Raw genomic sequence first — 11,578 nt, 5'->3', positions numbered from 1 at the left:
GCTGCCTCACGCTGCAGCCTTTCCCTGACAAATGAACAATTTTAGCAATAACGAGAAAGGGAAGATGAATGCCGACCCATCTAGTAAATAAAGTGCGTTGAGATCACACCCAATATTATACTCCCTACTGCGCCGTAAATACGCAACCTCTCAGCCTGTAAGGGGCCCCTAAACGCCAATCTCAAACCTAGCCTAGGTACTTCTAGTGACAAATGAAATAATATGCCGCCAAACGACGGTGATTCAAAATGTTTCTCCGAGAATATCAGTCATGCGAGATGGTCGTGAGGGCGTCTCGCCCATCTCTGAGCCCGCTATTGATTGATCCTGATCATGCTCTTGCTGCTGAAGCTGCTGTGGCCCCTCCAGCTCAACCCCGCTATCCCTGTCTGTGCGCTCCGATCCGAGAGAAGCACGGTCTTCGTAGTCAATGGTCCGGTCTGGAAGCGTCCAAGCGCTTAGTAGCGTGCCTCCTTGCCTGTGCTCCGTTCCATGGTCGACGTGTAATTCCTCTTCGGACTCCAGAACACGCCCGCCGAGTTTGACATCGCTTACGCGGACCTGATACTCAAGAGCCTTCTTCCCCTCTTTAATAAGTTCCTCTGTCCAGCCGAGGCATCGTTTGAGACTTTGGTTCATTTTCTGACTGTCTACAAGTAGTTCACGATGCTTTGACAAATCCAGTTGGAGGCGCTTCTCATCCTTAATACGATAATTTGCATCCCTATCAGCGAGAGCACCAGGACTTAGAGTTTCTTCATCGATAGAGGATTCGCTGGTGTAGTCGTCTCGCTCATCTTCTCCGCCGGGATCCTCAGCTTCCTCGAGCATGTCTGATAAATCACCGAGTTCGCTGTCACTAATAGTAGAGAGATCTCCAACAGAGGAACGCAATGTGCTGGATGAGAATCGTCCCGCCCGACTTAACCTGCGAAATCGTCGAAGTTCGGCTTTCTGCTTGCGGACTTCCCGCTCCAGCTGTCGATTTATGGCGAGTAATGAGGAATTGCTGATTTCTAGATCTAGGACCTTCCGTTCTCTTCTGGCATTTGCGGCTAGCTCGTTCATCTTTTGAAGCGCACTCTGACCAGCTGACTTTGTAGGGCTCTGCGGCACAGATAATGGTAGGCCTAATAAATCTTCCTTTGGTGGTGTAGGAGCAGACGCAATGCTTTCCGGTATTGATCCATTGCTAATAACTCTATTCTCATTATGAAGCGGGCTCGGTGTTACCAAAGACAAGGTCTCAGCATGGCTATGAACCCCTTTTTTGGTAGAGGTAACTGAGTCAATAGAAGAGAGACTCGCACTTTTCACATGATTGATACGGGTGGAGGATGTTCCTGCGCTAGATCTTCGCCGTGATGATCGTTCGTGATCAGAGTCTCGAGAATGCGGTTGTGCTATGTTCGAATACGGATGCCCAGGTAGTGTAGATATAGCGGATGGCCTGTTGCGGGTGCTTGGACGGATGACCTGCGAAGCGCCTTTTCGATATGATAGATGTATATTATCTTTCGATGGCGACGGCGGGCGGAGCGCGGGTGGCTTTAGGGATAGATTTGAAAATGATGCTGGTTCAGGCGACGCCGTGACGAGCGGATGTGTGGGAAGTGGCGGTCGATTCTTTACTTCGGGGGTTGAATCAGCGTGGAAGAACTGGGTTTGTGGGCGAGTCCTCTCGATTGAGGAAAGCGGTGGCGAAGGTATTCCTGCTGAACGTGCCGGGCTTTCGTCTTCCTCTCCGTTAGCATAGAAGAATGCTGGTGTCTTTCTCTGAATTGGACTTGGGTCCTGAGATTTTGGATCAAGAGCGTGGAAGAACATTTGAGAGTTCTCCCTGGGTCCTCCGACATCTAATCCGGACATTCCATGGACATTCGGCATTGGCGACCTATTCACGGGCACATTTTGGAACACAGCGCCTCCATTGACTATATTCTTTGGCCTACCCGAAGAGGAAACACCATAAAATCCGTTTATACCCAGCCCGCTGAAGCTATTCCCCTCCTTTGTACTAGCCGTATCGATAGTGGACCCGGGCCGTGAGCCGGTCGGCGTACCACTAGGTGTTCCATTAGGAGTTGACTGAGCGCTGCCGGTGCCGACGCGGGACTTTCTTGATGACGAGCGGGGAGTAACATTACTGCTAAGAAAGGTTTTGACTGGCGTTGTTAAGTCCTCTCTTGTAACCGAGTCCCCTTTCGGAGTGTTCCCTGTATCGCTCCTCTCTGGCTGACGGGGTAGAGAAGTGTTTGTAGAGGTTGCTGACGCTGCCAGTCGGGGTGTAATGGGAGTTTTCGCAGTTCTGTTCGTAGCAAGAGTGGGCATCAAAGGCCGGCTACTATTGACATTGTACCTATCTGTAGGCATCTTAAATGTGGCCGGAGTGTATTTAGAGAGTCGTAGAATATTGGTTGGGGATCGAGATCATCTTCTTGGTCGGCAATGGGTGCAAATAGGCGTTGAGGGCGGGTGTTGACGTTATTAACAGTTCTTGAATCAAAACAGACTGAAACTCGTGATTCCGCCCCACTAGAACCGCTGCAGGTTCCCCAATGATAGTTGGTATGTGGACCGAGTGGTGATCACCATGGTCGAGGTGAATTGTATTCAAAGGACCCGCCGCGATGCTTTTCGCACTTCCGAAGTCCTTGTTCGTCTTGTTTTGTGGTGTGACGGTCAGGCGCATGCAAGCGCGAAGCCCTTGGCGTCTCGGCTGAGAAGAGGCCAGTTACAATACTCGCGAAGCGGTCAAGGATGCGCGTCAAATGACTGCATCATCGCGTTCGAGGAATGCTTGCTCCCCACCAACGCCAATTCTCCGTGCGATAGCAGCCTCATATATCAGTATGAGCACTGATGAGGCCCATGGACAAATTTCCAACGCGTTAGTAGAGCCGCCAGACTCTCTGAACGCACCACCACACCTTTCCGCTCCACGAGAGTTGCCTGCAGAGACCCCAGCGGAAGCAGGGGAGCATGACACGCTCAAATATCACCTTCTTGGACCTTCTTTGACCAAGGCCGGCCAAGATGCCGTGGATCAGCAGAAAGTAAACCCGCGTCCACCTTCATTTTCTCTCTCTGCGGATACTAACGTACCGTAGGTATCTGAAATAATCTACAATGCCTCTAAGGGCTCTAAGTTCTTCAACAACGAGGAGGTAAAAGACCGAAACCTGACCGAGAAGATCAATCGTATATTGGCTCTCAAACGCCAACTTGAACGAACCGATCTCACCTCCGATCTCCGCCGCGCCGAGGACTATATTTTAGAGTTAGAATTGACCAGGGATCTGACACAAACTATCGTGCATATCGATTGTGATGCCTTCTACGCCGCTGTCGAAGAGTTGGACAGACCAGAGTTACGAGATGTGCCTATGGCAGTCGGTAAAGGCGTCCTCACAACTTGCAACTACCATGCGCGCAAATTCGGATGTAGGAGCGGGATGGCAGGATTTGTGGCCATGAAACTATGTCCACAACTGATCTGTTTACCTCTAAATTTTGACAAGTACAATGCGAAAGCAAAAGAAGTACGAACCATACTCGCAACATATGACCCACGCTTTGAGAGTGCCAGCATAGACGAGGCATATCTCAACATTACCGAATACTGCAATGAACACCACATGGACCCGGAAGAGGTCGTCTCCCAATTACGCGCAGAAGTTCATGAGAAGACCAAGATTACAGTGTCTGCCGGCATAGCTGCGAACGCTAAGCTGGCGAAAATCGCATCGAATCGGAATAAGCCTAACGGACAATATCGAATCGCAAGTGACCGGAGTACAATCATGGAATTCACGCGTAACCTACCAACTAGAAAAGTTAATGGTGTTGGACGAGTCTTTGAACGCGAACTTGACGCTATCGGAATTAAGACTTGCGGAAACATCTATACGCACCGCGCCTACCTTTCAAAATTATTTGGAGAAAAGGCTTTCCAATTTCTTATGCAATGCTATCTCGGTCTAGGTCGTACAAAAATTCAGCCTGCAGAAGAGTACGAACGTAAGAGTGTTGGGACGGAGTCTACATTTCCGGAACTGAGTGGCAAGACTGAACTGCGCGAGAAGTTGCGGCACATTGCTGAAGAGTTAGAAAAGGACCTCGAACGCACGCAACATAAAGGACGCACTCTGGTCTTAAAAGTCAAGTTGCATACATTTGAGGTACTGACACGGCAGAGTTCGCCTCCCAAAGCCGTTCATCTTTCAGAAGACTTATATAGGTACGCCTTGCCAATGCTCACAAAGCTAGAGAAGGAGATTCCGAACATGAAGCTCCGTCTAATGGGTCTTCGCGTCACTCATATTGTGAGTATAAAGAAGGGCGGAATTGACTTCTTTGGTCTGAAGAGCCGCGCTGCTTCATCTCGAGGCGGAACTCCAGTGCCCAAATCCGAGAGCGGAGCAAATGCTGATGACGGAGAATGGGAGGTTTGGCCAGAGGCTGAGTTTGAGGAAGCTGCACGCCAAGAAAGAGAAGACGAAATGAACGAACTAGAAGCCCTTAGCCAAGAGCATCAGCAGCTGCAAGAGCAAGAAGAGAATGGAGCCTCCTTAGAGGCCCCTCTCGACCGGCAAGTTCGAAAGCCACCATCGCCGAAAATTGAGGAAAACCTGAACGAAAAAGAAGAATTATGGGACTGTCCTATCTGCTCATTGCCTCAACCCGCCGACAATAAAATCTTCAATTCTCACATCGATTTCTGCCTCTCTCGCCAGACCATTAAGGACGTAGTCAAGTCCACATCGTCTCCAACGCCGACCATGCGGTTAATTCCTCGACCGCAGTCGTCATCCAACTCCATGCCTGCGAAACGCAAGCGAGGCCGTCCTCGAAACGATGGCGTTGCCCTGGAGCCCCAAGCTGCGAAGCGCAAACCGTTTTTCTCATGATAAACAAGCCTGGGTATAGTCAGCGGCTTCGCCATAGCCTCCACTATTGGCGTATCAAATATATGCACGGTCTTGCGAAGGCTGTTTCTAGACCAAGGTCTCTGGAAACTGTAGCACGGGCTGACAGATACACATTTTACGTAATGTCTCTACCATCGTGAATGTAGGTATATTGGTGTATGAAGAGTAGATATTTCTCATCGCTGCACTCTTTTTCAGCATTAAGTGAGTTCGTTCGTTGGTCGAAATAGACTAGGACCGGAAGTGTGAAGCAGCACGTCAGCAATACCAAGACACATCTGATGGGACTTGGGAGCGTTAAGAAAATACCCCAAATAGATGCTCAAGTTAAGCCGCACCTTTCTGACCCCCCTGCATTCAAGTACCAATGCTCTACTTTATCCTCCTCTCTCTTGTTCTCGGCACTTATTTCGCGTACTATTATCTCTACCGTCACCGAGCTCAACAAACTTGTCGAGTCGCGTGCGACTGCGAAGCCATCAACCTCAAAAATAACGTCCAACCTACGCCTATTTCAGGAAAGATGCACCGTTGTCTAAGCCTGTGGTTTCTAAAGATGTGGGAGTGCAATCAAGGCCTAAGGATTGGTGGAGAAGTGAATTGATGAGGACGGAAGGTGAGGATTTAGTCTATTGCGGATTTGGTGCTGCTTTAGGGTAATTGAAAGAATATGGGGAAGGGTCCCTGGTGTTGATCGTGCAATTCAAAGATTCATTTCCGGCTTCAGTCCTTTCTGGAGTAAAACCATTAACAGCGAAAACAGATTTCGAGATGGCTGAATATGAGAAGTGTGTTGAAAGAGCCGCACTTCAATAATCCACATTACAATCCTGTGATATTCTACATGAATGCTACACGAGTAACGAGGTAAAAATGCCTTTAGATTTGGTTGATAGCGGAGGGGACTTTGGAATCATTAGATGCGCATTAGCTGCTCCCTACCAATGCCTCAAGAAGCGTGACTTATTAAGCTACTCCAGCCGCCAAATGGCACGCTTAACCAAGAGGCCCGCTTAGCTTCGCCTAACAAGGCTGACTCCAACCTCAACCTTTCACTCCCCGAAGCCCAGATTTGTGGTTTTCTCGCATAGGCAAAAGCCTTTCTCTATGAAACCCCCCAAGGAACTGAACAAACATCGACCTTGAAGTAGTCATTCTTTGATGGATGGATTGTCAGTTGTTGCCAACATCCTTACCGTTGCGAGCCAGCATGTCTGACACGCCTTCAAATCTACATATAGTGCTGGCAAAACTGTTCGAGACTCGACATGATTTGAGTTCGCGTCGGCGTCCGGGATCCCCACTTTTCGTTCGTGAAGAAGTAGTTCTGCGATCCCAACAGCCCCTGAGCGAGATACAACAAAAGCATCTAACCTATCCTTAGTCCAGCCTTCGACTTTATGTTCATCAAATGCGGTCAAGGCTCTTCCATCAGACTCATGGCATCCATATACAGCGAAAGCATCCTCCGCAGTCTTGAGATCCTTACCAGTCGTGATACGGTGGATGCGAGGATGCCAATTTTCACTCTCCTGTACAGGCGGTAGAGGATACGTTTCCACCACGACGTCATTCCATGGCTTCATGCTTGAAACCAGCACTGGCATCCCGTCGTGCTCTTCAATCCTTGAATCATCAACTGCTCGCCGCATTTTCAACATCTTACCACCAGTCAGAGCGCAAGCGACGACTCTAGCATATTGCTCGAGAGTGTAGGATCCTATAGGTACCAAAATATACAAACGCAGCACTGTATGCGAATTTCCCGTATTTTGCTTGTGTGGCTTTACGTGGATAGTGGCATGATTGCCCACTCGATAGTAAGAATGTATGCCCACTATTCCTTACGACGATATGTCTCGGATGTGGGAGCGGCTTGGCCACCCGCTGCTCTGCAAACGGATGCGGCTCCTCTTTCGCACTCCAAAATGGATGGTTCTCCGGCATGACAGGCGGTGCAAAAGCCAGCATACACCAGTAGGGTGAACCAGGTGAGTTGTAGTTCTCCGCAAGATACGTGTTTGGGTAGGAATATCCGATGCTGAGCATCCCGTTCGACTGGAAAATGTCATGTTGCGTAGTCGACCACCTTAGATTTCTCAACCAGATCCCTTTTACCACTCCCCAAGAGAGGTGTGGGTAATTCGACATCAGCGAACACTGCAGACCCCCAGAATGCCACCATAGCCCAGCGGTACGTCAGGCTTCGTCCAAAAGTGATAGCCATACCTTCCGGATCAAAGTAATGCACGAAGTCCGAAGCATACATGCGAGCGCGATTGTGGTACTCCTCGGCTTGAACTGGGTCGGTATCTGCAGCTAGGCGAGAGTAGAGAAGTTGCGGATACTGGATGGCGAAAGAACCAGAATAGTAGTCTATTTGGCAATATCCTTCAGGCCCGTCATTAGACCAGCCACCGCCACGGTAGAAAGTGTTGAGCTGCTTTTATGTCGACGTCCAGGCTGGCTTGGGAGAGTGCCGCACCGTTTTTTGCAAGGCCAAGGTTGGCGAAGACACGAAACCACAGCCTGTCGTAGTGATTTCATAGTTAGAAGTTGTACTGGATTAGGAGGGCGTGTGCTGCATACTAGTTCGTGTTAGGCATATCTTTATCATTCATGCTACCCAGCTAGGTCTCAACAATTTTCTTCTGCTTCTCTGTCAATGGTTCCCAGAAGTATTTGTCCGAGATGGCAAGCGTGTACCCGATGGGGCATGCTTCTACCATCCTCTGACCCATATCTTCCATCAGGCCCCAACACCCTGGACTCTCTGGGTCTGTCCCAGCTATCAGGCCATTCACAAACCTTTCAGTTCCTGCATACTTGCTTCCACCAGCGAGTAGTGGTGCAAGCCCTAACAATGGCCTTGCATAGCCTTCGACCTAGGCAGCTGTTTCATCGAAACGAGTTCCTGTGCTGCCAACTTTGACTAATCTGTGCAGAGGAGAGCTGCCTCTAGCAAGAGGATCTAGGAGGATGCCACAGCATTGGCCACATCTTGTCTGCTACGCAGTGGGTTTTTGGAGAAAGGGTGGAGGCGTTGGCCGCGGAAGCTGACATTGCTGAGATTCTGGTGCTCAGGCGTGCAAGTCCCAAGAAGCAATGTAAGTACGTGACTCGCGGATAAATAGCTACCCCTGTTCGAACATTTATCCTTTTGCCTAGGGGAGCTGACGCTCGCAGATTTCGGGCGAAAAAAAGAAGGGAAATTTTTTTTAGGTTCTGACGCCTGTTTTAGTACATCGGCTCCGGCAAGCCACATACAAGCCGCAATTGCAGTAATCGGTAGCAACCGTTTAAATCATGAGAGCTAGCTCTCCTCCACGTCTTACCCCAGATTTTCCTATGCTCCGTTTACTGAATCGGGATTGTTCCGCCCTTCATGGATGTTGCACAACTTGTGTTCTGTTAAGATGCTTACTACACAAGCCACATGCGACAAATGGAGACGTCAAACTGAGGTATATTTTCGAATATGAAGACCTTGCGGAGTGATATGATCTTCGATTGGCGGTTCTGATTTAGCCAGTTACCCCCCGGCACCTAAGATTATCCATATCCAGGATAGATCAACTCGACGCACCCTTGCCCTGACTCAAGCCTGAATGTCGTATTACAACACTGCAGAAAGATGCTAAGGCGCGATATCACCTTCCATTTGGCCCATCCCGGCAGCAATTAGCATTCTACCAGAGTTCGGTTTTCCCACAAATTGAGCCGGGCAGATCTGGACCCCTAAAAACGTGTCTAGCTGGGGGAATGGAAACACACCATCTTAAGTTGGGGCGAATTCAAGATTGGCCGGGCGTTGCGGGCAGGTGAGAATTTGTCTTGGTACCTTGCTTGTAATCCACCCAGGACAGAGGCATGCCCGGGGTTATGGTGGGCTACTTATCCCTTAACCGTTAGAATTGGTCGTACGGTTATCGATAAGGGCTAGCCAATTAGATCAATTAGATCAAGGCCCGGCGCGTTGTTTTGATTCTGATGTTCGTGCACGGACCTTCCTTAATGGTCCTGACGGGTTAAGGGATACATATCGAAGGACCAGCCCTGTACAAGACCTGGGACTCGTGGTCGTATAAGAGTCTTTTAACTTTATATGTACGGAGGTCCCTAACAAAAGTTCTTGCACCTTCCTAATTAGGAAGTTTGGCTCACCGCCCACCGACCGCCGACGGCAGAATAACTTCTGCAGCCTCATCACCTCCATCACGCCGATACTAATGCCCTAGGTCCCCTTAATACGTTCTAAAATTGCTTAATAACTCCTCTAGCTCGAATATTGCTTTACTAACTATGGGCTTTTATTAGCTCGCGACTAGGGCTTAGGCCCTAGCTATAAAGGCTATAAAAGCGACCCTTTAGCATATCGAACGCATTACCGAAATTAAGCGCTAAGTACTATAATATCTCTTTAAAAAGGCCCGCAGTTGTGGCTAGGACCCTTCCTCTTATCCTCTTATTCTTAACGGCTATATTATTGATGCTCCTTATACTGGATTAAAGGTTAAAATTACCCGCGAGTTCGAACAGCGAATTCTTAAGAAAGTCACCACCGATTAATTTGGTAGAGAGAAGTCCTACGCCTATATTACCGCTAAGTGCGGCTACTCTACTTAGACTGTTTAGTGGGTCCTTTAACGCCATAGATATTAAAAGACGAAGCCTATAAGAAAGCCTTGCCTCTTATAAAAGATAAAGAAAGCTCGCCTATAGTTCGCCTTGCGATATAAGCATTAGACAATTAATAATTAGAAGGCTGTTATCTAGAGCAATAAAACCGGCGTTGTTTTAGGCTATAGAAGAGGTAGATATATGTCAGACGCCAAGTGTGGCTTAGTTATGAGTCATACGGGGAGGGGGGTCCCCCCCCTACCTGTGACTCATACCTCATGTATATATAGTCTCTTTTTCTTCATAGATCAATCTTGACACGAGTCTTCCTGACCTGAACTTTCAGTTCGACAGTTATGAGCCCGGGGTTGTTTCCCACGCACTGATTACCTCTTTTGATCAGCTGTTCCCACGGCTCGTGTCCGGGTATACATAGTATACTCGTTATCAACAAGAAGGCACCTTGCTNCCTANAGCCGTCGTGGCGAGCGACGCGCACAACAAGACGCTGGCACCTTGCTGCCACAATACAAGAGGAGCCGTCGTGACGAGCGATGCGCCCTCACAAGAAGACGTTGGCACCTTGCTGCCACAATACTAAAGGAGCCATCGTGACGAGCGATGCGCCCTCACAAGAAGCTGGCACCCTGCTGCCATAAAAGACAACGACATCAACGCCGTCGTAATGAGCGACGCGTCACGATCAACGAGACGCTTGCACCGTACTGCTACGACAATCGATTCGTCCCTCAATCAATCCTCCATCCATAATGACAACCACAACCTAGATACACAACCATTCGATATAGTCGACCTACTCCACCACAGCGTAACGACCCCACGTGGCGTCCAAGTAGAGCCCAGCCAGAGCAAGACGCCAGAGCGGAAGCTAGCTTGGATATACTGATGGTGAGAGACGCGGGTTCTTGGAACGAGACGAGGGTAACACGGGGTTGGGTTATTGAGCTTTGGAACAAGACTTTGAAATTCTACGCCCAGACTGGTGATACAGCTTCAATCTCAGAGAGCTTAAAGCTGGGAGGGTGTGTCAGACGCCAAGTGTGGCTTAGTTATGAGTCATACGGGGAGGGGGGTCCCCCCCCTACCTGTGACTCATACCTCATGTATATATAGTCTCTTTTTCTTCATAGATCAATCTTGACACGAGTCTTCCTGACCTGAACTTTCAGTTCGACAATATAAGCTCTAGCGTTTGGCTAAAGAGAAGGTAAATAAGAAGGTAATTTAACCTCGATTTCCTAAAGCTACTAAGTTTATATTTTAGGGCGCGTTCTTATACAATCGGAAGGCTCCCTGCTATATATAGAGGCCTAAAACTATATAAGAGAAGAAGGCTTTAAAGATTAAGCTTTAAAAGATTAACGAAGCGATTAAGCCAGAGCTTTACGTGGCTTGGCAGCTTACTACTAGTATATAACAACTTAGGCTTCGCAATAAGCTAGGTAAAAAGCCTTAATTCTATATAATTAAGGAGAATAGCGCCTTCTAAAGAAACGGAAAGAAAGGGGGTATTAATTAGTATCGCTACCTTACTACTATCCTCCTTCCTATCCTTATTCCTTTTGGTATTAAGTGCCAGATTAATTGCCCAGATACTATTATTTAAGAGGATAAAGCTCCGTCTTATATATCGCATTACTAGCAGATCTACTTTAACGTAGTAGGCCTCTAGCGCCTTCTTTAGCCCGGCAATTCACCCGATTTAAATATAATTAAACTAGCTTAGGCCTATCTTAAACGAGTTACTATATAGAAGGGAGCGCTAAAAACTAGAGTAGAAGCTGAGCGAGTATAGCGGAAGGCTTAGGAGGAGCTTAAGTAGTGGCAAATTTAAGCTTGGATTAAACGAATTCCACGTTATATTAAAGAGGTTATTCGCTATTAAGGAGGCAACAACTATTGCAAAGGCGCTGCTGACTGTTGACGCGATTGGAAGGCGCTTAAACGTATGGATTAATATTAGCGCTAGGTTATTACTTATATGCGACAGCAGGTGCTTTTAGGCC

The 11,578-nt window shown here is 48.3% G+C and overlaps 4 protein-coding genes across 4 annotated transcripts; 2 read left to right on the top strand and 2 right to left on the bottom strand.

The window, feature by feature from the left end:
• Positions 1-243: 243 nt before the first annotated feature.
• Positions 244-2,373, bottom strand: K441DRAFT_530791 (uncharacterized protein; the record flags this gene model as incomplete). The annotated part of the gene is made up of 1 exon (XM_067642184.1): positions 244-2,373. The coding sequence occupies one exon, from the start codon at positions 2,371-2,373 to the stop codon at positions 244-246; it is 2,130 nt and encodes a 709-aa protein (XP_067510267.1).
• A 479-nt stretch (positions 2,374-2,852) lies between these two features.
• K441DRAFT_530790 (ImpB/MucB/SamB family protein) lies at positions 2,853-4,910 on the top strand (the record flags this gene model as incomplete). Its single annotated transcript, XM_067642183.1, has 2 exons — positions 2,853-3,056; positions 3,111-4,910. The coding sequence occupies 2 exons, from the start codon at positions 2,853-2,855 to the stop codon at positions 4,908-4,910; spliced, it is 2,004 nt and encodes a 667-aa protein (XP_067510266.1).
• A 1,065-nt stretch (positions 4,911-5,975) lies between these two features.
• On the bottom strand, positions 5,976-8,196 carry K441DRAFT_683329 (uncharacterized protein; the record flags this gene model as incomplete). The annotated part of the gene is made up of 7 exons (XM_067651680.1): positions 5,976-6,056; positions 6,128-6,634; positions 6,672-7,020; positions 7,091-7,374; positions 7,574-7,816; positions 7,859-7,939; positions 7,993-8,196. 7 exons carry the CDS (start codon positions 8,194-8,196, stop codon positions 5,976-5,978), a joined length of 1,749 nt encoding a protein of 582 aa, XP_067510265.1.
• A 1,680-nt stretch (positions 8,197-9,876) lies between these two features.
• K441DRAFT_650224 (uncharacterized protein) lies at positions 9,877-10,709 on the top strand. The gene has a single exon (XM_067647001.1). It carries the CDS (start codon positions 10,237-10,239, stop codon positions 10,456-10,458), a length of 222 nt encoding a protein of 73 aa, XP_067510264.1. The 5' UTR covers positions 9,877-10,236; the 3' UTR covers positions 10,459-10,709.
• The last annotated feature ends 869 nt before the right edge of the window (positions 10,710-11,578 follow it).

Source organism: Cenococcum geophilum, assembly GCF_001692895.1.
Source record: "Cenococcum geophilum 1.58 unplaced genomic scaffold K441scaffold_1, whole genome shotgun sequence".
In the NCBI taxonomy this organism is placed as follows: domain Eukaryota; kingdom Fungi; phylum Ascomycota; class Dothideomycetes; order Gloniales; family Gloniaceae; genus Cenococcum; species Cenococcum geophilum.
The sequence above is the reverse complement of the archived record's forward strand: the minus strand, read 5'-3'. Positions and strand labels throughout refer to the sequence as shown.